Genomic DNA, 27,851 nt, shown 5'->3' with positions numbered 1-27,851 from the left:
GTAATGTATGTACAAGTTTTCTATGTAGTGGAAAACATGAGGAAAGCTGCATATATTCTGCCTTAGGTGATATGATAGGGAAGATGGGGGTATGCTTACAATGGAGCAATTGACAATGCTTAAAAGTGAATGCTCAGCTATCTGCCCCACTGGGATGTGCTGCGAGATATTTTCTAGATTTTTTTTCCTTCTCAGCCTTTGCCTGATAATGCTTATTTCTCAACTTGATCTTTTTCTTGCTAGCTTGTCCCAGGCATCTTGGTTCCATTCTTTTTAGTTTCCTGGTGGAAATCCAAACTTGCCTTACAAAGGTTCTGTCTAATTTTCCATTAGGTTGGGGGGGAAAATAAAAACCAAATGAATTGCCTTGCAGAGATTAAAACGAACTTTAATATTTCACAGTCTGGTATTTACACAGCATCTGAAGCAAGTAAAACATAGTCTGTTACAAAAACGTTGAGATAACAAAGTTGAGGGTTCATACAGTCACAGCATGGAGGCCAGGCCACTCCAAAACAGGACAGGGCAAGGCAAAGTTTGGAAGGTGCATCTGCTTGCCCACTACATTCTTCCTGGATACTCCAATTCATCTAAATTAGTTGGAATTAGATATTGACTTTGGATATTACTTTGCAATTTATATACTTGCAGCCTCATTCCTATATTATATCAATAGAACGTCAGGAATCAAGGTAGCCATAATAGGATACAGATATGGAACATTTTTACAGATGCTCATAAAGTGGAAGTGGATTTCAATAGTTAACAAGAAAAAATAATAATGAGTTATGTTAAAGGAACATGTCTACACCCCCGTAACTAATTTTCCATTTGCTATGCAATGTTATATGGATCTTAAATATAGTTTTCCACTGGGAAGCCAGATTATCAAAATATGACATTAATTTTGCCAGAGACAATGTGTTCTATGTCTTTGATTTGCCCTAGCAAAAAAAAAAAAAACCTTCAAAACTTTGTCTTAATAAACCAAAGTCAAGTGGATGCTCCTTCAACCCCTAATACAAATAGGAGTAAAATAACTAGGGACTTCAGCATTATTTTAATAAAGAACAGATTATTAAAAACAATAATTTGCCCCTGAGAGGGATTTGTACTCATTACAGTTGTCCTTTACAAGTATTTATTTAATACTAAGTGGTAATTAAACTAACTCAAGTCTCCAAATAAAATTTAAACTCAACCAAGCACAACACAGCAAAGTGAAAGACAATACTTCCCTTGTTCTCAGGTTTTTAATAGAATTTCCCCAACAAATTATCCTTATAATTTTAAAGTTATTAAAGACTTTAAACTATAACAAGCCCGATTAAAGTAAATGCTGAACTACGTGAAAGAATAGTCAGGGAGAATATCTTTTGTAGGAATCAAATAGAAGATATTTCTTTCATCAAAGTTTTTAAAACTTCTATCTCTACTGTAGATCATCCCATAACCTTGGCAAAGAATCTGGTCTGCTGTCTTGATAAATATTGGAACAACTGCATGATGTTTTTTGAAAGACCAGAGTTTGGTTTCTTGGACCCAAATTTTCAAAGCCTGTTATCCGTGAAACCAACAAAACTCTGGCTGAAAAATCATTTGTAAATGTCCTAATTTTATGTTGAATCATCCATTCAAGTCTCAAATTCTTTTAGCAATCAACACAGCAAGCTTTGAGACAAAAATAAAACAGCTAAAAGGAAAGAAAGCTTCCCCCTGCCCTTTGGGGCCATTTACAGACTCTATGTAGTGAAGAATAGTTGACTGAACAGAAAGGAAAGAAATGCTTTTCTCTCTCTCCTCACAGGTATATCCGTGAGATGGAATAAAAATTATGGAACAGAAGGGAGTTGTAACCTCATTCAAGACCCAGAATTGTAGAATTGATTGTTAAATACCTTTGAGGCTGCACTTACTTAATCAGTAGCTGATGCAATATTTTATTTTCAAAAACAAGGAAAAATTTCCAAGATATCTGCCGAGACAGGGATACCAACCCTGTTCTTTAATCCTTGGTATTCTTGCAAAAGGAGACTGCAGCACCATCCCCTAGGCAGATGTACTTGAGGAAGATTAATAAAGTGCCCATAAAAAGTAGTCATCCTATACCTCAAATGCATTATATCCTGTACCAAGGAAGTCCTCATATTTCCAACTCTGCAGAGCATACGAGAAGTATCTTGCACCTGAACAAAAGCCGTATTGTGCCATATTTGGAACGCTGGCCATATCAATGAAGATGACATCTGATAACAGTGGATCTTCCAAGATCTATCGTGTGACCTGTGAAAAGAACAGAATGTATCAAAGAGACTTCTGCCACCTTAACATCTTGGTGTGGATTTATACTCCCCTATATCTATATTCCTTGCCAATTAAGGGTTACATAATACTAAGGTTCAGTTTGTTAATAAATTAAGGCTACATAGCATCTTGGAATCAAAGGACAAAAGATCCTTTGAAACATAACATGGGTACATGTGGAATATCTATCGGCACTTTATTAAACCAAATCTACCTCTGCCTATGATTGGACTGTAAGTACCAAGTGCAGATGTATCATCCTGGCGAAAGAGCCACTTTTCATATGAGTGCCTGAGTAGTCAGAGGCACATTCTGTCAAATCTAAAGAGCCATTTAGCTCCATTATGAATCAGTTCTCTGGAAGCAAAATAAAAATAAAAAGACAACACATTGTTCCAAGTCAATATTAAGATGGAAAAATAGATTTTTAAGTCAACAACTGTTACTGGACTAAGACCAAAGGTTGATGTGACTCAGTTTAGTTGCTACATTAATTTGTTCCTTTATATAGTTTTTACATAACATACAAGTGATAATATGATTTGTTTCTGATTTAAAGTATTTTAAAACCAGCCTGTAGTCACTATGTGATTAGTGAGTTGCATGAGTCAGCCCCTGTATATTTCTATGTAACTGTTAAGCAAATTGGTATGTTGTGTAAACCCATCTCTATCACCTTCCAAATGTAGACAAACACTGTAGTTTGCACAAACAGCCTAGTTTAGTGGTGGCTGCTGTCTTATGCACACAAGGAATGTCTTTAATTATATGCACAGTCACAAAGAGAAGCAATAAAAGGCAACTCAATCTGCTTTAAAAGTGTCCATCAGAATCCCATGAATCAAAAGTCTCACCCCCACCCCCAAAAAAAGAAAAAGTGAATGCTCTATTGCAAAAGAGCACGTATGAGATTTATATGGGGGCAACGAAATTTATTCCAAAATGCTTAAATATTAACATTTCTTATAATTTAATGCCCTCAAGCATTTCCAGGCTTCCAATTTTAAGATTATGTTAAGTGACCTTTTTAGCTGTTAAAGTGAAAGGCATTTTTTAAAAAATTTATATTCCTCCAGCATAGGTACATTAACATTGTTCAGTCTGAAAAGAAAAGCCAGGGCCACGCAAGCCTCTCAAAATATTTTAATAGAAATGCATATGCATTTAACAAGGGTGATTAAAGTCCCAGAAATAGAAGCTCTGCTTGGTAGGATGTTAATGAATTAGGTGAAATTCAGTGTTTCCACCTCTGTGATTCCACATGTCCAATTATTACAATAATTAGTCCATATCAATGTACCTTAATGTTAAGTCTGACATGGGTGGAAGCTTCAGAGAGTTATAGAGCATATGCCCTCCATAGGAAAGCTCCTCTTATTCAAGCTAGGTCTTATAATCAGACTTCTGCGATTAAGGAAGTACCGACTCCAAGGGAAAAAATAAACTCCTAAAATGTAAGATTCCTCATCTCCATTGGCCAATGTAAACAAACTACTGTAGTCATAACAGCTATGTTTTCATGGGAGGGAGTAATGATGTCTACTATTATCCTGTTATGTCTGCCTCTCTTACTCAACTGGTTTCTGGTCTAGCTTGGCCAGCGTAGTCAACCTGTATTTGGGGAAAAAAACAATTTTTCTATCACTAAGGCAAAGAGTCTGATTTAAAAAAACAGAAGCTTAGTCCTGCAACTGAGTCAGCTACATGAGCCGCAAAAGCCACTTCTATTGTTACTGAGAAACAATCACTGCCAGCACTTTCAATGTAGGGAACAACATACTGTAGGTGGCTCAAATGGGAATGTCAATAAGGAAAGAGAGTCCTCACCAGCTACAACTTCAGAGGAGACAGCGAAGTAAAAGCCAGAAATATGCAGGTATTGTGCTACCTATCTTAAATATTTCAGTGACTTCATTATTATTTAAAAATAAGCCAAATTTATTTATGTATTTCTCACCATCATTTTAAGAACCGATCCTCTCTATATAAGGTAGTAAAGCTGAGGTAAACATTTGTTCCAGTTTTTCAGAAAACACAGAAATCAATGCCAAGATGCTAGAACAACACTGCTGCCCAACTTTCAGGTGTTGATATTTGTGGACAGTATGAGAAGAGCCAACACATGCATCTAGAAGTTCACCAGTGCAACAAAGCATATCTGGTGTGTCTAAGCCACCCTAAGTTTGTTTCAGCTGCTATGCCCCAAATCTTTACATTTGGCATTAAAAATGTCCTCATTTAACAAGTCATTGAGACTCAAATTTCCCAATTTGGGGAAATGTGTCATTTAGAATGTCAAGTCTAGCAGCCTCCAATTACAGTCATTAATCAAGGACCTCACACTATCCTGCCAGCTTCCCAATTGAAGTTGCAAGCTTGAACAATTGCTGAATTACTGGTTACTAAATCAGAACCACCTGTAAAGCTGAGCTGCTTCAAATTTTAACCACCTATACAAAACATGTTTGGATACCTATCACTTAACTCCAGTCACACTCATTCCCTTTTTAACAAATTGACAAATCTACATCCATGAAGCCTAGCACTATATAAGGCTATATAATATCTGTGGATGATTATAGAAACTTCAGATATTCCATACCTCATTTACCCATTACAAAGTCCACTCTCGTTTATTTCACTGAAAGCCTGGAGATTTCTGTCAAGACAGTCATGAGAATTGTGGATACATTTAAATATTCTTATTTAAATTCTCTCCCTGGCCATATGTGCATGCCAAACAAGAGATACATTCACAAGAACAATTTAGCCAATCTACTGCAAAATAGAGAACTAAGAGCATCGCAAGAAAAAAACAAAACCTTCCATCTATGTGTACACAGTAGAAAACTATAGTTAATGTGGGATTATATGCATAGAATTTAAATGTCCAGCCAGTAGCAGAGTGGCAGCTTTATCTCATATTTCAAAGACAGAACAAACAGGAGACAATTTGCTTTAACACAAAAACTGAATGATCAGAGAAAGCCAAATTATAAAATAAACACAGAGGTCTGAAAGCTATGAAGTCACATACTAGTGATATGAGCAAGAGAGACAGAATTTGTTTTCTAGTTAGAAGTGGTGCTCTTGAATATTGTGGGAATTCACCTGTATTTGGGAAACAAGGGTATTATTATTTCTATATTGCCCATACATCTGAGCATGAATGCAGTGACACTGTGGTTTATTTAAAAATAGGAAACAGTTCTCTGTGAACAGGTAAGGATGCTCAGAGTGTCAATTAGTCCAAATGAGCAGAGGGACCGCTGTGTTTTGTATCCAAGCCTGGGTGAATTCTTATCTGTCTTCCTGGGTTGCTCATTACCTGGCACTTCTCTCCTGCCCTAGGGGAGTATCAGGTTCTCTATTGTTCCTTCACTTCAGCAATTTCTTTGAAAGCACATGCTCCAAAACCCAATCATCTCTACCAGCTATGAATGGGATGCCCCAATTAATAAAGACTCAGCTACAGTCTGTTGCTTCCAGTGGTTGTAACTAATCCTGTGACCTAGAGGCAGAATGAATTTTTTGGTAGATAGGATTTCACATTTATAATTTTTAGAGAAGATGTGACCACACTGGATAAGTTGGTAATGTGAAGTGGGTGGAAGTAAAGCTAAAAGATTCATCATCTTTTTTTTTTCTTGGGGTTTTGGAGGGAATTTGGAAATATGCCACAATTCTGTCTCTTTCCCACATCAAAAGTGAGGAAACCGCCCACCAGTTTTCAGCAGTCGTGCTGAGAGATTGCTCCAAAGGCCATTAAAATATCCCAACTAGTTGGAAATGGATCAGAACATTAGAAAAGTGTTAGAATGTTTAGAATAAATTAGAATGTTTCATTCAAAACACTTCAGGAAAATGCCATAAAAAAGTGCAAATTCTTCTCTGTGTAAGGAAGAGGCAAAGATGACCATAGGATAAAATTTCTATTCTCAAAACAGTACCTTCAGAACTAAAATGAGCACACATACAACACTGACACAAAAAAATGTAAAATTAAAATGTGTAACAGATAAAGCAAGGTTGATGGAGGGAAGATAGAAGTTTTAGTCATCAGGATTTCCTGAATCAATGGGATCTACTCTGATACTTAGTTTTTAGAAAGCATTTCAGTGTGTGTTTATTATTGGCAGAGAGAGTAAAAGATAAGAAAGAAAACACTCTGCCGTTTCACAGAGCAATTCTTTGGGGATGTTTGTGTGTAAAGGAGATGGACGCACAAAGCAGGCAAAGCTTGAAGAATAATTACACTCCACTATATGAACAATGATTACAAAATTATGCAACTGATTAACCATGACATACATGTAATTACTAATGAGTTTGATAAAATTTTAATTATACCTTGTTCTTCAGAGTATTCAGCAAGCCATGAAAATAATAATCATGTAGTTCTCTGTCACAGATGATTGCTCCAACAGGAGGAGCTGTGACAGGATGGAAACTGTTTGGCTGGATTGAGAGGAAAAGAATGGAAAACCTGCTCCTGGGCAAAAATCTTACAGATGCAGCATCTATCTAGGAACTTCATTGGAATACTGAATGAATCTCATATGGTCTAGTCAGAGACGCTCCTTCTAAATAGCCATTAGAACTGCAAATCAATTTCTATCAGCTGGATGATGCTTCTTTTAACTAGACAACTGATCTTTTATTATCAGCACTACACTTGTCACTTCTGATTTTGTCACTCTTCTCAGATATAATAGGAGGACAGATGGGAAAAAATACCTGAATTAAGTGATTTTGAATAGAGAAAAATATTTTCTATCAAGGAAAATATATTTAAGCTTTCTTGAACTGACCAAATTTGGGACATATTTAGTAAGATTTGTTGTTGAACCTTTCTTCTAATTTTGACAAAATCCTTTATTTTTCCCTTACTTTATTATGCAGCTACATGACTGTACTAAAATGCACTATTCATACTACATTAAGATGTTCAACACATATTTAGGGTTAAACTCTTCATAAAATAGTTGGATGTCTAAATAACTACAAAAATGATAGTGTATGTTTGAGAGATGGGTGGGTTGGAAAATAGGATGTGATTATTGTATTGTGTCCTTTCTCCATATAATCATCCTATCAGCTATGGAGTTTCATTGCTTGCCTGTCGTGTGGCTTCTTACATTATTTTATATTTTTACCCCCTGCCACTGCACCAACCACAACAATCCTTCATAGCTAGGCCCAATAGTAGCAACTTACCAATAAAAAAACTAAGCTAAAGAACAAGGATATTTTGTTTTGTTTTTTAATTATTTTTTATTTTCAAAACAAACACAACACATAAAATCTTCCTTCTTTACATACTGTAGAAAGTGTATAAGTTGGTTACAAAAGGCTTTCATGCATCTCTTCCAGTCATCAAGCATAATTCATATTAACTCAAGTATTTTAACTCAAATATTTATACATGTTACCATCATCATACCTCCTTTTTCATTTGACTATAATTGTTTAAACGTCCTTCACCATAAAATATACCAAGATTTAATACATAACCACATACTGGCATGTCATTTATTATTTCTAAAATCCTCCAATAACACTGAATCCTTATGTCCTATTCTAGCTAAACATCCATAATATTTAGTAACAAATTTTTCTAATTCTCTTTTCCAAATCACTGTTTACAATTTACATCCAATTTCCTTATGTTGTACATATATATATGTGTGTGTGTGTGTGTGTGTGTGTGTGTGTGTGTTGTTATCAATATCCCTCCTTTATTTGATTATATCCTGTATCATAACATTCCCCCCACAATAATGAAGACTTAATTGAATCTAACTTAATTCTTTTTTTATTAACCTTTATATATAATCCAAAAGGATTTCTAATCTTTCTTTCATGGGTACCATTCAATATTCATATCCAATTATTACTTATTATAACACTACACATTGAATACATTATTATAATTATCAATTAATTATTTATTTAACTATATCTATTGTCACTAAATTTCACTAAGTTTAACTAGTTTTAAATTATACACTTCCATCTATCAACCTGTATCTTTCCAGTAGCAAAACAGTCTCATGTCTTCTGCTATTTGGGGCGTCAGTCCTCTCATCATCTCCTTAATCAAATTTGTATGGATTCCTCTTAGCAATTCCTTGCTTATAAAATCTCTCATGTAATTTCAATGCCCTTCTTCTGTTTCCTTAATCAGCTTATCTTTAATTGTCAGTAGTGTTATCAATGATGTTGCTAATAAAATTTCTCTCTTTAAATCCATAAATTATTTTGTTTTTTCTTCTTCTGTGTCTTGCTATCTGCGATAGAGTTCCCCTCCATTTAATTCCTCTTTCAGTATTCCACTCTTTCCATTTCCAGAAACAAACCAATCACCATAAATATCAGCAAATTTAATTTCTTTATGGACATTTTCCTCTTTGGTTTTTAGGATTCTAACCTCCACTTTTTCCACTTGATAAACATCTCCAACTTCATCATATTTTACTCTTAGATGCTCTAAGTCTTCCAACTTCTTCTTCATCCTCTCAAATGCATTTGATAATTTCTGAATTTCTAAGAATATCTTTTGAAGGCTTAAAGTTTCTTTCTACTGTTGAAATTGTGCCATTATCTCCAGCTAACAAACACTGCTGCTCTAGCTTGGAAGCTTTTTACAAGATTAAGCATAGATTCACAATAAAGTTTTATTTTCACTTTTCTCTGGTTGAAGATATACTTCAAAGGGACATCTGTATGCTTTTCTTCTTATCACTCTCTATAAACAAGCAGTGAGATCTTGGAATGCCAAGCCATGTCAATAAGAAAAGTAAAAGTGTTTCATTTCCAATACACAAATCTCCAGTCTCCAAGTAGCAGTGTTATTGTTGCAATTTTCTTTGTTTCCTTTTGTATCTTTTTTGTATTTCAAGTTAAAAAAAGGTCCAATTCTTGAATGAGTTAGAAAAACACCCACAGTAATGAAAGAGGAGAATTTTAGTTCATAGGTTACAAAGAATAATAAAAGAAAAAAAATAGAAGAAGAAAACATAATCCATTCATTTTAAAAGGCTTTCATAAATTCCATCCATAAACATAGCATTTAAAAAGTAAGATAACCCACTGTCCAAAACCATTCCAAACTTAATTCTGCCGCTTATTTCTTCTGTTCTCCAATTTAAATTCATTTTAAGTTTTTTATAGGCAGTCTTTTTTAAAATGGTAAAAATTCCTCACCAGCTGGAAACACTTTCTCTTTCCATATCCTTCCATTTTGGAGCCGCCCCAATTTCATCAGCCTTGGCTGGATTTTTTTGTCGCCGGCTTGAAGAACTTCTCTTGCATCAATCAGGGACTTTGCGATATCCCTGAGATCAGCAAGACATATTCTTCCTGTTCACCATCTCTGTGGAACGGTTTAGGTCCAATTGGACCACCCAGCGGCAAAAGTATTGGCTGCGGTCTCAGAGCTTCGAGACCGCACGTCCGTATCGTCACGACGTTGGCTCTTCTCAAGAACAAGGATATTTTGGTACCCATGGGACAATTAACTCATAAAAACCTATAATCCTTTGCTTACATTGCCTCCCCATTGTGTTTTTTTCTTTTTCTCAACATGGTTTTGTAAACTATTTTTTAATAAGAATCATAGGATTGTTGGCCTGGACAATGGCTGAGGGGTAAGGTGGCATTTCTGACCTGTCAGACAGCAGTAATATTTGTACTTCTAGCCCAACTCCACAAAGCAATAAAGTGATCATAATTCTCATTCAGCAGTCCATCTAGATTTCTAAACATCACATTACAAAAATGGTGCAGTTTGGCCAAAATATGTGAGTCTGATCATTCATTCACTGAGATTACATTTATTCAATTAAGACCTACCTTAGTTGTCTTTACTTTGTTTCCAGTACTGCAACTCCATCCAGACAAATCTGGTAGTACTTTACACTCCTCTCCTTCTAGACATGGCTGCATTTGGCACCACCATTTCTGAAGCACTATTGATGCTATGAGAAAACAAGTGATGCTGTTAAAAACATTAGCAATTCATTAGATTCATGCTGTATTTTTTCTTAACACAAATGTATACATCCAGTGAACTCCAAAGATTTCAAAGTAAGATTATTTCAGGGACGTGCAGTCAGGGGAGGCAAGGCCTCACCACTGTCATCATGAAAAGAAAAAAAATTTTAAAGGAAAAAGGCTGAAAAGGCTGAGGTAGTTGCTGCCAGAGTCACAGTGGATGACTCTGCTTAGTGTTTAACTGCAGGAGGACGCGAGAGAACCACGTGCCTCCTTTAGACTATCTTTATGATCACTTGAGCAGAGTTAAGCAAGGGTTAAAAGGCAAAAAAAATCTTATGCAAAGGAGGCACGTGGTTCTCTCGCCTCCTCCTGCAGAGGGCACATTTTTAGAGGCTTTTTTTAAACAGTTAAGCAGAATCATCCACATGGTGACTCTAGCAGCAACTAGCCCAGCCTGACCAGCAGCTCTTGCCTTTTTCTTTTTACATTTTTTACATTTTCATCGTGGCAGACAAGAGGAGAGTTGAAATCCTGTCTGTGACACAGCTGGAAAAGGTGGGATGGAGAGAGGGGGGAGGAATTCAAAATTATTGTAATTTGTAAGTAATTGTAATTTGTATTATTATAAGTTGTGTGTGTGTGTGTGTGTGTTTACCCGCCTCTGCTGGCGTGCAAGCTGGCACTTTATTTTTTATTTTTTAAAGCCATGCCACTGCGCTGCGGCCATATGTCCCGCTGAATGGCCGTGGCGCGGCAGCATGCACTTTAAACTGCCGGCACGCCTTTCTGCCATAGAGCGAAACACTTCCCGCTGTATGGCCACGGCGTGGCGGCATGCACTTTAAAGTGCCGGCACGCCTTTCCGCCATAGAGCGAAACACACCCCAGCGGGATGTGTCGGGGCTTTGGGGGCAGCTGGTGCTGGCCGACATAGAGCGGTCTTTGCCCGCTTGCCTCACCAGCCGTGAACCTCACCACACATCACTGGGTTATATTATACAATGCACTGAAAGAAGCGCTCAACACATTATCAGATGTTATCATTGCAGCTCCAAACTAGCTATAGATGGAAGTTCAAATCAATGTCTATTAAATACAAGTGAATTTTATATATGGTATGTGTAAATCAGAAGTATTGAATTGATATATCCAGATTTATTTATTTATTATTTTTGAAATAGGAACTGAGACAAAAATTCATATTATCCAAAGTCTGGAACACAGCTATGGAAGGAAGAAATTGTGTTAAGAATAATAATAAAGTTACGAGGAAAGTCATTCTAATTTTTTGAGATATTTTCACATTTACATGAATACACGCAAACATGTTTGAACAAAACTGTCCTATGCAAAGTTCAGCCACTGATCAAACAAATCCAAGATTATTTCCTGTGGTTGCACCAATTATTCAGCAAGCAAAGGCAAGACAGCCATTTTTCAAGAATATTTCCAGCTGTCATTTTGCATAGAACCGAGGATGGGATTTGATAGCCAAAATTGTCAAGTCCAATTCTGGGAAGATGGTGGAGATCAACCTATGACTTCCTACACTCAGAGTCTGCCTTCTTATCACTGAAATATAACCTATTCACCTTTCTTTTAAATGAAAAAGCTATATGGTTACTTTTTATCAAGAGATGATAAAAGGATGAGCAATGAAACAAAGGAGCTTTATAGAAACCCAAGAATGCATTTTAAAAAACAATAATCACCAACATTAATTATAAATTTCTATTATAAGCACATGGCAAATAGTGAAAATAGCCTATATAATACATACTAGGAAAAAAGTTTTATTTGATTTATGAATGTAAAACAAAAAATTACATTGCAAAAGAATAGAACAATATCTTGGCAATTGTAATTAAAACAACAGTAACTCTGGATGGTTAAGAAGTTGAACAGTCAAAAAACCAAAATGAAACTTAAATTTTCTCAGTCAAAACCATCTGCCTTATCAATTGGCTTTTCCACCACAGGGGAAAATGTTTTTAAAGATTAAAAATCCAATGCAATTTTGCAATTGATTTTTAAAATTCATAGATAGAAAAAGATATTTTTATCCAGGAAGTGTTAAACAGCAAAGCAATCCTTCTACTCAAATATTCAAATACCTCTTATACAGTAATATCTTTTCTCTTTTTTTTTTTGTTCCATGTTATTTTTAAAAGGAAGTTAACTAGTTTCTTTAGAAAATCTGGTGTTTCTTCTGCCTCATCTTACTGCCATCATCTTTGCCATAAGTACTGTCATCCACTAATTCTAATTTATTTTCTTGCTTTCTCCTTTTGCTATTTTCAGTTATGGTATAGCACTGAACAATTCTTAATGGCAGCTAACATATGCTTATTCTTGGAGGCAAGTTGCAAGCAAGTAATATCTCATTCAATACCTTTGAAAGTGATAGAGTCAGAATGTTGTGTTAAAATTTGGGAGACCCATTTGTAAATTGTCATTTATTCTATCTTAGATATAATTCTGCCCACGCACTCCCTCTTTTCTTAAAAACACACCATGCCGAACTATGACTAATTGTACCTGTTTACATAGAATAAATATACATTCAAAATCTAGAGCATATGTAATATAACTATGTGAATTTAACCACACAAGGGCATAACAAAAACCTCTAGACCCCAAGCAAACCTTTTAGAATGGGTCCCTGTGGAAAGTTAAACTACCCTGAAACAGAAAAATGTCATATGCAACTGTCAATGGCAACATTTCTTCTTTGTGATGTCTGATTGTGAAATTATTTAAAACTGAAACAATGGTGAACTTTCAAGCTGAATAGCCATGGACTAGTTTTCTTTTGTGTTCTGTGTTTCACCAACAGCTGTGGTTGGCATTTTTCAGAGGCAGAGTGAGCTGATTAGTGATTAGCCTTGGCAAATTAAAGGCAACAGAAATGGGGTGAACGGCTTCTTGTATTTGATGCTGGGAAACTGATTTTTGTTTGGTTCCTTTTTCAATTGGTCCATTTTGAAAGAACCAAGAGTACTGGTTCCTGATTGGTCTGGAACAGGCTGCACATTGGTTCTTGTGTAAGTGGAATTCTGATTGCTTTATTTTGGATAATTTCAAAATTAGTTTATTCACTAAAAATGTTGTAAATGTATTTTGCATTAGGAACGAATGCCAATAAACAGCACTATACTTGCTAACTGCATGTGTGTGTGTGTGTATGTTGTTTTGTTCCTATCTGTCTGCAATCTTCTATCAGTTCATCAATTCCAAGACTAAGACAGCTCAGGGGTAAGCCACCTCCCTTCCACCCCCAGATAGTCACACCCACACATGTCTAACACTCAAAAATTAAGTTCTTTAATTTTTACATTTCATTGCCTGGGATTGTTTCAGAGGTGGGTTCCCACTGGTTCAGCCGGACACGCACCCGAACCAGTTCTATCCTCGGTGGCGCCATCTTGATTTTATGTCCTGCACATGCGCAGAACAATCTTCATTGAAAAAATGTATTTTTTCCCTTTTTAAATATTGTGACTTTTTAGGTGCAAATGTGCACGCTCATGAAACACATTTTTTCAGGCGCTGAACCGGTAGTAATGCCGGCAGGAACCCACCCACCCCTGGATTGTTTTATCAATTCATTGAACAAATACACACTGCTGTGACACTATGTTGGGTTGCCATCAACTTTCTATTCAGGAAGACAAAGTATGTAGAAATTAGCAACAAAAAAGATAGAATAGCAGGAGAGGGGCAAGGAAAAACAACTGAATCCCAGAAATGATATTGGGAATTCCAGCTTTTTCCCCGCTATGACTAAACTGAGAATGCAGAAATGGAGTATCACAAATTGTAGCGTGACAAAATACTTATTTTAAAAATGAAAAAACTATCTGTAAAACAAAGCTTCTGTTCTAGTTTATGCAGATTCCTTACACAGAAGGATTTAGTACTCTTTTAAAACTTGTGTTTAAGAAGCTGGCTTATTACTTTGCTGCAAATGTGTATCCTGTTCAGAAGGTTGAGTTGATCAGTATAATTACAGGGTTTTCATTGTTTTTGCATAGGAGAGGGGAGAGACAGGAAGTTCCAGCTCTTTCTGATGCATGTGCAAGCCACCTTAGAAAGCAGATCAGACCTAGATTAAGACATGGAAGAGGGGATATGCCAAGCAGAAGCACTTAAGAGAACTTTTTAATACTTCACTGCACACTCCTCAGCTTCTGTGACCCATCAGCTGGGCTATTTTTAGACAAGGTTTAATATTATTCCAAAAGAATACTATGTTCCGAAGTCTGGTAACTGACATGTTATAGATGCAGAACACCTTTCTGCCTGCCATCTATTAAATCAAGCATCTTAACCTATCATTCAAGGCCCTTACCAATATTCATCCAGCCTTGCCCCAGCACATTACAGAAATTTGTGGTTTTCCTACTAGCAAGTGACATCTTGTGGGGGGAAATGAACTAAGGGCAGCCATCAATCACTTTCCTTAACGTGTTCCACATTGATACAATAACCACAGTGCCACTCACTGATGTCATTACTAAAACAAAATAGACTTGGTCACTGTGGCAGGAATTTTTATGCCAATATTCTGCCATTCTGGATGGCATTATAATAGTTATCTGGCCAGTTCTTAATCTCTAGTAAGGAACAAATGAAGAAAACATAAAGTGGGAAATACTTTTAAGATACCATCATAATGCCCACACCCACAAGATACAAGGCTGGTGGAGCAAGTATCCAGGAAGGAAATTTTAAAATATATCTTCATTAGTTGTGTTTTCTACAGAAAACTTTACATGTGGTCGTACAGAGTAACACTGGAATAATATGAATGCAAGGTGCATAACCAAGTCTATAATTAGCCAGGGTTTTGGGTGGGGGGAGAACCATGATCAAAACTGGAAGAGCTACCAGTCATATTCTGCAAAGCCAGGGCCAATATTTCATTCTTAAAGGAAGAATAAGGATTGATAAACATTGACAGGAAGCACACAGCAAAACAACATTAGTCGGAAAGTATGAATTCTTCCATTAGTACTTTTCTGCCTTGGGACTGCTTCAACAGTCCAAGACATGTTAATGACAACTGATCAAGAACAAGCTGTCATGAAAGGTTAACTACAGCTGGGATTTGGAACCTCGGGGTTCTCTGTTTTTCTCAGGGCCTTTGCCTCCACAAGCATTTAGGTCTGGTAAACTAGACACAGGCAAAAGGATTTCAGTCTGCCTTTGTTGACATGCCAGCAACACCCTGATTTCACTTTGCCTGTCAGCTCCTTCCTATATCATGGTAATGCAGTTGCAGTGCAAAAGCTGAGAATACAGAAAAGTGACAAATAAGCAAGCAATATTGCATGGTGTGCTGCCCTCCTGAGCACAAAACAGCGAGCCTCAGGCTGCCTGTTTCCTCTTCTCTGCCACTGCAGTCAGTTCTACCACTTAATTCAAACTAAGCAGGATCTGTCATTAGGTCTGAAATGGAGGAAGTCTGATTAGCGTATTTGATTGTTAACAAGTCTGATTCATAAAGCATAATTTGTTTTCTCTGACATAGTTTGAGTTAACAATTGTTCTCTGTTTGGCCAAGTTTAAATACGACTCTTCCTTGTTGCAATATTTAGAGACAGAACTGCATGAGCCTAAAAAAAAATCACAGTTTCTAATGAAAGCAAGGTAGTACTGCACCATTACGTGACGCAATAACTAAAGAGAAGATATCACAATAGATTTATCCACCGTAAGGGACAGATACAGGGGCAATATAGATTAATATCTGAGCGGGAACCCAGTAATTGTATAGCTATTTCCTCACTAGTGACTTACAGTCCTTTTGTCACTTATGATTAAAGGCTGTCCTCATAAACTGGCAAAGCAATTAATAATTGTCTAAAGTCTCTTGTAAAAAATAATACCTTAAAAACATATATTTTATTTAAGGTGTGTGTGTATATATATATATATATAATTGATTTTTGTCCAGAAAGAGCAGCAGAACCATAGACTTAGTAATCCATCAGGAATGTCTCTCCACTGCTTTTTATTTTGTGCCCTTTGTCCCCACCTGTGGACCTCACAGCCTTCCAACATTTCAAACTTCCAACATAATGATGTGGACAGCCAGACCCTTTAAGATGAAAACATGTATTGCTGAATTATTCTCTTCTTAAGATAATAAGAAACATACCCAATTGAATATCTTCGCCACTGATTTTTTTAAAATACAGAGAATTCTAATGCTTCATTTTAAAGTTCTTGCAATTAACTAACATCCGTCTTCACAATAACGTAATTGTTTGAAAAAGATACTAGTTTTAGAATTGTCCAAAACACATTTCAGTATTGACAGAAAGACAAGAATTTTGGATGCTGCAAAAGCATCTGGACTAAAATATTACATTTGCTTTAACTGGTTTTCTTCCTCTTGTAATAACTTCAAAAGTTATTTTAAAACATTAATATCCCCATTAGCACAAAAAAATTCCAAATATTTGTTAGAGATTAACCTGAAATTATCATGTCAATAAGGATCAAATAATAAATAAATAAATAAACAAACATACTGTCAGTATGTTCTAAAAATCTTCAGCATTTAATGCTGGAAATAAAACTGAATTTTGATTTACAAAAGGGATCTAAACCCCTTTTTCAATATCTTTATTGAAGGCGTTATATAAAATTTCCATACAGAAGTCGACGTCTAAATATATGCCCACTGATAAAGCTGAAGGCAGGAACGTTTTTTTAACCACATAGACTTTTCTACTCCATTCTAATTTCTTTTTTTGCTCTCTCTTTTTTTTTTAGTATAGTCAGCGCATTCATTTTTTTATTCTCGGATTCCTGTTCTCTCTTAGTGCTTATAGGTACATATTATTGTTGAAGTCACCAGGGCAACAGAATAAATAGCATGCATTTAGTAGCCATTTAAGTTTAAGCAGAAGCCCAGCGTCTATTTATCCATTCTGCCATTCTTCTATTAGCATATACTGCTTATGCCTGGTACATAAGCCCTATACAGATAGTCCTCAACTTACAATAGGTCATTTAGTGACTGTTCAAAGTTACAACAGCACTGAAAAATGGACTTAAGACCATTTTTCATAGCTACAACCTTTGAAACATCCCCATGATCATTGCTGTGGCCTGGGGTCACTGATCCCATTTTTTGACCTTCTGACCAGCAAAGCCAATAGGAAAGTCAAATTCACTTTACAACCGTGTTACTGCAGTGATTATCAACTGCAGTGATTCACTTAACAACTGTGGCAAGAAAGATCATAAAATGGGGCAAACTTCACTTAACTATGTCTCACTTAACAACATAAATTTGGGGCTCAATTGTGATCATAAGTCAAGGACTACCTGTATAAAGCTACTACCATACAGAATCCCTACCATATAATCTCAAGAATTTCTGTTTTCAAGTAGAATGTTTCTGAATTTCCCATAACTTTACAATAGCTCAAACAGTCATTTGAGATCTTGAAGACAATAGCTGTAGCTATATTCTATTCTATTCTATTCTATTCTTTCTGATGTGCACATTTCTTTTTCCCTTTTATTTCTCTTTTTTCTTTGCACTTTAATTGCTAAGCAATGGCAAAAGAACTATATGTTTGACTGGAAACTCTTGCCTGCATGATGATTTCAATGAAATCTCAATGGTAATTTTAGGGAAATGCTTTGTTCACATAAACTGAAGCACTTTTCCAAAGCTGCTAAGAGATGCTAGTCTTTCAGGGGAATAGTATCCTATGTTTTTTAAGTAGTTTCTTGGCATCACATATAAATCCATTTGCACCAACCAAGCTGCCAAGCCAATCAATAATGTACCAGCAGAGGCTTTGAGCCATTTCAAATAGATCCCAAATGACACAATTCAATAAAATATAGATGGGCTAAGGTTTTTTTTTAGCAGTTTGCACAGGTGATTAGATTGCATGCTTTCATTCCTATGTGTTACGCCTACTTTATAGTAACAAGTTTTCCTACTTTTTAAAGTAGATTTCAGGGAGAGGGATCTGAGATATTATAGCTAAATTGACCTTCCAACAAGAGGGAAAAAAAGGAAATGTTGATTTTTAAAAACATCCCTTTTTGAGTTAAAAATGAGACACAATTGCATGTAAAATATTGGCTTCTGAAGTCAAAACTGGGCAATAATTACAGTTTCAATGGAAAAGCTCTTTATAGAAAGAAAAATCTATAGTCAATTTTCTGAATAAGTGGGAGAGTTACTGTTTTGCTAAAACCAGTTAAATAATTAATGTATGGCTTAATATCTACAATACTACACAATTATGAAATATCACATGCATATCAAAAAGCTACCAATTGTTTTTTTTCTGTAGCCCATCTCTTCCATTAAATATATCTGTGTATCCTATGTCCTAAATCTCTTAGCAAGGCAGATCCTTCTTTTCCCAGGAGAGAGGAAGAACATCACTTAAAATAGCAAATTGATTACAGTATTTACTGTACCAATTTCCTTTAAAAAATACTAAGCAGTTGATAACATACCATTGTATCTATACTACAGAGGAAGGCGATGTGACTGGCCTAGGCTTCCTGTCCTGTTTTGTATATTTTTATTCCACATCAGATTTCGTTTCCAGTAGTGGCAAGGTGTTGGTGGCCACACATTTCTAGGAAGAATAGGAAACTAATAAGAGTATATCTCTTCAATACAAAACTTTATTAGTTGTGAGCTACGGTATTTATTTTGGCAAGATTCAATTAATTTCACATTTTGGATATCTAAGTAATAAATATTACAGGTTATCATGGAAGGGCTCTACAATCAGCCTAAAAGATTGCAGATTATAACCAGTTAATTGGTTATAACAGAATTAAATCTGTGAAGTTTCTCTTAAAAAAAGATTGAAAATACGTACTTGAATGAAGCATGTTTGCCATTGCAAAAGAAAGGAAACAGATAGAACCTGTTGATAAAACTTCAGGAACTTTCCCACAGGTGGACAGTGCATGCAATCTTAGGTCACATCTCAACTGAGACCTGAAGTCACAGGGCCAGTCATTTGTTCCTATTACAAAACTGTTGAGGATGAATGAGTTCGGGACGGTAACAAAACATAATACTGTCTATTTTATGGGGACAGCATGCCAATTCTGTCAAGATTTACTAATACAACTTCAAACTTTGTTTCTGATTGAATATGCAATAGTATCATCATTTTCATTATAAACTAAAAAAAAAAACTAGAAAGCAATAAAGCTTAAAGAAATGAATCAAACTGTGCAGTAGAAAGCAGAAGATTTTGGAGTACTTGATAACCCACTTTTTCTATTCCAAAAATAGTAATTGAAGAACATTCAGAAGAGTCAGACTATTACCCCATCTATCTTATTGTTGGTTTTCCAATCTGCTGATCTTCAGATACTTTTGGTCAATCACTCCCATAAAATCTGTGTTAATCTGGATTATGATGCTAAAGTAGTAGTCCATCTTACTAGCTGCAAGACTGATCCACACTGAAGAAATGCTTGCACGGCTTTCTTAATCCTACTTGAAGATTTCAGGGATTGAACCAATGACACTGAATAAGCATTTGGTTATCATTAAACTATAGTGCTTTCCAAATCTTGGCATACCCAGACAGATACTGTGATGCTGTACAAATTCAAAACCAGGACTGGGATGTAGAAACATCAGCCTTCCCTGCCATAGAAAATTATTCAAATTGGCTAATCATGGTTGCTATTAATTTCTTTTAATGACTATCAGAGAAAGCATCAGGCAAATGCTCTGATCATGCAGAGGCGCTCATGTAGCAGCTGCCTATAACTCTTTAAAGAAGCTAAGTCATTTTGTGGTATTGTTGCACTTAATATAAACCTGCTTGACAGGAAGTTTAGTCTGTTCCCATGTGCTCTAAAGCATACTTTTGCCTTCAAATCAAAAGCACATACATCCCTGTTTCTTGCAGAACACCAAATAACATAGCTGGGATAGCTGATATTGTTAAACTATATCTGATCATATTTGATATAAATTTCCCAGCAAGCACAGCTATCCAGACTCACAGGCTCTAGAACAGGAGTATCAAACTCAAAGCCCGGAGGCCGGATACGGCCTGTGGGGTGCTTAGATCTGGGCTGCAGGGCTGCGCTGGAAACAGCGAAGGACTGGCCCGCAGTGCCTTTCCCAGTGAAAATGGAGCTTGGGAGTGCTCCATTTTCGCTGGCAGAGGGTTGCAGGAGGCCATTGCAGCCGAAACGGAGCTCAAAAGACCATTTTCACTGGAAGAGCACACAGGTGAGCACACAGGTGACCACAGGCACTCCCTGACATCAATCTGGCCATGCCCACCCTGGCCACATCCATCCCCTCCCCCCAAGGTCAAACAAAACTCTGATGTGTCTCAATGAAATCGAGTTTGACATTCCTGCTCTAGAACTATGCATCCATCTTTTGATCTTGCTATAGTCATGTCCAAGCATTCATACTTCAGATAGCTATACACTTACCATCTACACATGAAGGAGCAGCATGTGTTGTCCCAGCCACCTGACCTGGAAAGCAGGAACATTTCACTGTTTGGGAGCGCTCTTCAATCTTATTCTTATTACAGCATCTGTGGGCAGCAATGACTTCACACGTACCAGGTTCTATGTGCACTGCAAGAAAGGAAAGCATATAGTACACCTATGTTTAAGGAGCAGAAAGACATAGAATACATAGAATAAAATAAATAAAGGAAAAAGTAGATCAAAAAGCTTAGCAGGTTTTTTTAAAAAAAACCTTTGCTAAATGCGTTAAATAAGAGCTGAGAAAAAAAATACAATTTTTCAGCAGCCAACTATCAGCAAGAAGTCATGCATCTGGAAAAAAAAATCAAGGCTCAGCTGAGTCCAAAACACCAGCTGTATCTAAAACAACAGGTTCAATTAACTGTGTTTATGAGCAAATCCAATAGTATACTCATTATAAAGTCATTAGCATTGGCTAATGTCGATTCCATAAAAAGGTTTCTTATCAAAACATTGCAAACTGAAAAAATTACATTGGTGGCATGTTCTTGTCATAAACTCTGGCAAAATTGTTTGAGTAAAATGTGGTACAAGCCACACAAGAATACTTTTAGACAGCCATATCCAGTTGAACTTGCATCAACTTTCGCCAACCTGTTGCCTTTCAGATGTGTTGAAACTGCAACAGTCAGATTTGCTATTCCCAAATAATCTAGAGAAATTTCATGATAGGAATGGCTGATATAAATTTACTCATAACTTCACTGCTTTTCGAATCGTCACTAATCCAAAACCAATCTAAATCCAAAGAAAAATTACATGTCATGACAATGGAAGTAATGGACATCAATTTGAGGTCATCTGAAGCTGATTTCTAGATCAATTTGAATTTAATAATTTTGTAGATTTCCCTTTCCTATCATTGCTTTTTTCTCCTTCTATCCTATGCCTAAAATTTATCATTTTTGAACATGATTACCAACTTGGGATCCAGGATTTTATATGGAAGTGCATTTGCCTTCCCTAGAAACCATAATCTAAAAGATTTATAGATGAGATACAATTTAATCCAAGAATCTAAGCCATTTATATCTTTTTCTGTTACTCCAGCAAGTAACAAACTAATAAAGCTATATTTTATAATACTGCATTCCATTTCCCTTTTGTAACTAGAGTTGAGTCAGCTGATGTATATTTATCAAATTAATTGATTGTTTCTTCTTGTTATCATTTAATTTAAATATGATCATCAGTTAAATAAAACTCAAGAATGTTTTTGAGAATTCAAGTAAAAACACTTCATATTTGTTAAGTGTCAATCATTTGATGACTCATTTCATTTTTGCTATTAATAATGTAATATAAGAAAATTTGCTTAACTTTAATTGCATGTCACAAGAAATGAAGCATAATGGCCACTTAGTTGGCCCAAAACAGAGGTATCTGGCACTTTTACAGGGGCATTTTAAAGGAGTGTTTTGCTGGGTTCTTTATAAGGTTGCAGACGTGATTCTAATTGTAAAAATGTTCACAAGAATGACATAAATAATTAAACAATTGATTTCCCTGGAATTATCTCATGTTTAAAAAGAATTACATTAACAGCCCCCTTGATATTTGCCTCAATATCTTTAAATTTGTAAATAAGGTAATAAACAAAGCCAGAGGTATTGAAATAATTTTCTTAAATCTCCTTTCTTCAATGTCCTTCAATGTCCTTCCTATGCATATGAAAGGGATCCAAGTCTAGGGAGACTTCCTGAACCAGAGGCTCAGGACTTATCATCAGCAATTTTACTACCATTATATGCATATATATCAGGAAGCAAATCTTGCATTTTATAAAAGTTTTTTCGAAGAAAAGATGCTGAAGATCAGTCTCTTAAAGAGATGGAGGCAGAATTAAAATTATTTGACCTAGATAGTAAGAAAAGTCCTTGGCTCAGAGCCTATGTATATTTCGGCATTATTACCACTTCCATTTATGTATATTTATTGATATTTCATGGACGTTTTCTACTAATGAACCATCACTTTCATTTCTGCCCTTAATAATCACACAATTATCTATCCTGCAAATGTTTGGTAATAATATTCCTGACTATAAATTTGACACACTGCTTCTCTCTCCCTCTGTCTTTAAATTTGTTAGTAATTCAGTTTTAATGAAAGTTTTCAATATGCAAAAGGAACATAGAAGCTGAAGTAGATAAAGCAGCCAACAAAAATATTCCGGTATATAATCTAAATAAGTAATCACCTCCTGGATTTTATTGATTATAAATGCTGCAAAGGAATTTAACAGAACATATTTGACAAAAAGATACAGTTGTCAATTCATAAAGTTATTGTTTGTACATAATAGGTATCTAGCTATTGTTCAGTTTATGGAAGTCGGGACACTGCAGCAGACTTAAATGCTTTTTAATAAAGTGTATGACTAGAAATATTTTTCATGAATTAGATTTCATATATTGCCTTGAGAATATATACTGGAATTCCATCTTTTTTCAGTTTTACTTAAAACTCATAAATTCTCACTAAAATATAATCTCAAAATATAAAGGCTCTTAGTATTGATCATTGGAAATATTAGCAATTTCAAAAGAATGTCCTATGAGGGAATAATTACTGCTCCATTGCCTAGCCTTAACAAAAAACAGAGCTTTAAGCGCCATGCATCTCAAGCCAGTTAGTTAACATATCTACAAACACTGCTGTGTCTTCCCTTAGAATTCAGCATAAAAAATAGTGTTTCCTGTAATAGGCTTTTTATATATTTCAAGTCATAACCATTTACATCAGTGCAAAAAACTTGTGCATATAGTATTCTATGACAATGTAACTCATTCTTTTTTTTTAAGTCAAGTATATTTTAAGTCTGGTCAAAATATAAATGATGACGCGATCAAGAAGTGGACTTTTTACAAAAAGAAATATGTACTGCAATTAAATGTTTTTTTTCCAAAAGTTTCATATTAAATTTTATTATTAATTGATAAATAACTTTGAATACCTAATAAAATGTTTGACATAAATTTTGACTTATCTGCCTCTTTTCAATTCTTTATTACATGTTGTATTTGACTCCACATTTTTTAATAAATAATTTCAACATCTTTTCTCATTAAGATTTTATTTGTACACTGCCCAGAGTCACTGTGTAAAGGAGATGGAAAAATTCCGGCATTCTAGAGTCATGTGATTGCCATTTGCAACTTTCCTACCTGAAGGTTTATGTTACGCAAACTTATATTTTGTATTTTATGTCTGCTGGTTGGTTTATGGTCTGGTTCTTTGTGTTGTGGGCTATGACCAAAACCAAATACAATATATCCATCCATCCATTTATCCATCCATCAAACAAATAATTCAACAAAGCTAAATTATAGGAGTTTTGAGTCAAATTGAGGGAGTTATTAAACATAGAGCAAAATTAAATTGGGGGCTAGCAAATGTTATCCCAGGTTCTCCAAATTTAAGAGTTCCAAATTCCCACACTAATATTAATAATTAACTAAGAGCTAATAAAAGCTAATAACAATGGGATCTTGGCAAATTGGAGAGAAGCACCTGGATTTGTCTGCTTGTTTATTAAACAAATTTATATGGTCTCCCATCTCACTATGTACTGGACTACTAACTACATCATGGCAACCAGCAAAGACATGCACCAAGGGAATTTAAAAATAACTCAAGATGAGGAGCACAAAATCTTTTTTAATGCACATCACAAATATTTTAAAATGGCCAAGTCTTTGATTGCACAATGATACCTGTAATCCTGACTTTTTTTATAACCCACCCCTACTCCTGCAGTTACATTGGACAGGTAAGGTCCGAAAGAATGCAAAATTGTTTGTCATTCATAATTATAGGACTTAGCAAATATTCACCAAGATGGACATTTTCAGGGGAATTGAAATTGTGGAGGATATCAGTGGCTACTTGTGATAGGTTTCCATGGAATATTTTGTGTTACATTGTGGAAACAGAATGCTGGACTAGGTAAGTTATGATCTGCTCCAATATAGGTTTTCTAATGTTCGCCTTCTCAGCTGATTATTGATGTAATTCACTTAGTAGCTGAGAAGTATTTCACTAAATAGCCAAGAGTGGGCAAAAAAGGCAGTAGGCGTAGAAGTGACTGTGATCTTTCTGCTGGCTTCCCCAGTGAGTTTCCTTCTGGGAAGCTGGCAAAAATCTTCCTTCCTTCCTTCCTTCCTTCCTTCCTTCCTTCCTTCCTTCCCTCCATCCTCCCTCCCTCCCTCCCTTCGCTAGAAAGAAGACATTGGAAAAAGCCTCAGAGATTCCTTTTGAATATTGGGGACAATTGTTCAGATGATAAATAAATCTGGCTGACACGCTCTGTCCCTTTTCTCAAAATCCCATTTATTTTTGAGTCACTTTGGCTGTTCTTTCCAGAATTATCATCCTTACACACAGTCTGTCCCTCAATATGTGCCTTTTGCAGCTTTCTCCTAAGAGGTCATCTATGTATACTTTGTGTATGATCTGTAACCTCAAGTCAAAAGTAATACACTTTTACCAGTATATTTATTCAACATGTATCTAACTATTGACAGGAAGAGACAGAGTGCTTCAGGCAGGGGTGGGCTTCAGGCAGGGGTGGGTTTCAGCCAGTGTTACTGCTGGTTTGCTCCTGCATGCGCTTCCTGTGCGTGTGTGCACTGGATGCATGCTGCATGCATACTGGATGCGTGCTGCATGCACATGCATAGTTCAATAGAAATTATTCTGTGCATGTGAAAAACTAAAAAAAATGGTGGTGGTGGTGACCAGGGAACAGGTTTGGGGGCGTGGCCATCCTGGGTCGCTGCCAATTCTGCGACCCAGGCCGGCATTCCACGACCAGTTCGGCCGAACCAGGTCAAACTGGTAGGAACGTACCTCTGGCTTCAGGGTATTAATGAAAAATTAAAACAAATGCAAAATTTTTAGATCCCAAGTCTCAGACTATTTAGAGCTATTTGTAGAAAAACTAATATGTGCAGGTTAACTTCTACACATCTAAGCATATTACAGATAAAATCTTACCTACCATAATTATTTTTCCAAGTTCAGATAATTTCTGATTCATACCAAGAAGCATTTGAAAGCCAGTCTTTAATTGGGAGAGAAAATTGTTCAGTCCTAGGTGAACTGCAACATGATTTTGTAATCATTTAATAATGTTCTTTAAAATTTCCTTTGTTATTTGAGATTTATTTTGCTGATGAAACACTTTACTCCATATTCTCAGAATTTCTATTAGTTTTAGGAAAAATACTAATACTGTGCTTGTTAAATAAAATGATCTGGGCATAGCTAGGGGCCGATTAGAGGCCATGTGTCCCAAAACTACTTTGGAAACAGGAAAAATAAACTGTTGTTTTGTTCTGGGAAGATAGAGGTAACATTTAATAAAGAGCAAAATATGTTCCTTAAGCTAAGACAAGATTTAGGACATTTATTTTGCATGTCTAAATTTCCCAAACTTTTCTTCTATTTAAAAATAAGACTTAACATTTTGGCTGTATCTAATCTGGGGTGTTTCAGTAGTTGCAGAAAGGTTATCTAGCTACATGTAGTCTAAAGATTAAAAATGTATTTAATTTAGCAACTAAACATATTTTTACAAGTATTATGCATTTACTTTTTTGCACAGAATATTAAACTTATAAATTATATATAATTTATAAGTTAATAAATTATATATAATTTATAAGTTTAATATAAAGTATAATAGTTTCAGACTTTCTATAAAACTATGCCTAACTTCCCAAAACTTATAAATATCCCAAGCCATTTTTCACAGATAACAGTATGAGAAAATGGGGGTAGCATTGTGGGTGTTGAATCTTGTTTGTTGTGAAGAATGTACTTATTAGGAATATGCATCTAAATAATTTTAATTACCTGAAACAAGAGATTCTCAATTAAACAAAGGCAATATGTCATACTAATAAATTGCAAATAATATTTGAAATTGCCCTGGCATTTACAGCAGCGGTCCCCAGATTCCTCTTCATCATAAGCATTAGAATATGTAAAAGTACCACTTTCACATTTAGGACAAAACCTATATAAACTTATATGAAAAAGTAGAAATGTTTATTATGCAAAATAACAGGAAAAAGTCCTGAGATACTTCTTGTCCTGCTCTCTTCAATTTTTTTAGCCGCCCCCACCTCCAATATCTCTTTTATGTTCAAATCCATCTTGTTTTTGCACTAATTTTAAAACAAGTTGATCCGTTAATCTGGTTGTGCATACTTTAAAAACAAGAGGTTTGCTGGACCATTTGGAAGTGCAGCACTTCTCTAATGCAGCAGCATCTTTTTCAGGTATGCAAATGCATGCGCTACTACATAACCTATAATCATTTGACATGGTAAAACCCTTATATCTGACAGTTGCCAGTTTCCTTCCAGAAAAGCATTCATGGTGTACTTGCCTGCCATTTTTCATTCCTTTGTAGAAAATTCTAACTAGGGTTGTTTTTTGATGGATTCGTCTTTTGTATTATTAATCATTTTAATCACAAAAAGCAGAGTCAAAAGACTGAAAATTCATATGAATGTGAATAATTCCTCCAGAGAATTACACAGATTTCAGAACTTTTCCACAATGTTTTCCTCTACTGATCAGATTAAAGGGACCTGATCCCAGAAAACTATTGATAAATGCAAATATCAAAGCAAACTTGAAAAAGCAGCCAAAAGTATTGGTACCCCAAGTTGCAGTAAATTAACCTGAAGCTGACACAATTAAATTCCACTATTATTTACTGTAAAGTATATAGAGCAGATACTCTGCTTTTGATGTATGACTTAGCATATTCTTGTAAATAACAAAACAATTGAAAATGGCATAGACATAAGTATTGGTACCCTTCAAAAGTTAAAAGGCATTCTTGGATTTTAGTGATCTCTCAATCAGACTATTTACTTTAATTATCACAGGCATCTCTAATCTCATAATTAATCACTCATCCTTTTTAAATTGAGAAAAGTACTTGCTCAGGCTGTTTGTGTCATTATGTGCGGTATAGTGAACAGGTAAAAAAAAAGAAAAGA

General features: G+C 35.5%; 1 protein-coding gene across 2 annotated transcripts in view; it reads right to left on the bottom strand.

Moving 5' to 3' along the window:
- Window positions 1-362: 362 nt before the first annotated feature.
- Window positions 363-27,851, bottom strand: part of TAFA3 (TAFA chemokine like family member 3) — a 103,464-nt gene continuing 75,975 nt past the window's right edge. The window contains exons 4-6 of one of the 2 annotated variants that reach the window (XM_087720146.1): window positions 20,770-20,919; window positions 10,159-10,283; window positions 363-2,283 (exon numbers count right to left, since the gene is read on the bottom strand). In XM_087720146.1, the coding sequence (XP_087576272.1) occupies window positions 2,272-2,283; window positions 10,159-10,283; window positions 20,770-20,919 (287 nt within the window). In that variant the 3' untranslated portion in view covers window positions 363-2,271. Of the gene's footprint in view, window positions 2,284-7,397; window positions 9,225-10,158; window positions 10,284-20,769; window positions 20,920-27,851 lie in introns of those variants that run through there. The other variant, XM_087720145.1, reaches the window with a different exon arrangement.

The sequence above is a fragment of the Thamnophis sirtalis genome, unplaced genomic scaffold (assembly GCF_051295495.1).
Source record: "Thamnophis sirtalis isolate CommonGarterSnake01/CBP01778 unplaced genomic scaffold, rThaSir2_p1.2 scaffold_7, whole genome shotgun sequence".
Lineage (NCBI taxonomy): Eukaryota > Metazoa > Chordata > Lepidosauria > Squamata > Natricidae > Thamnophis > Thamnophis sirtalis.
The sequence above is the reverse complement of the archived record's forward strand: the minus strand, read 5'-3'. Positions and strand labels throughout refer to the sequence as shown.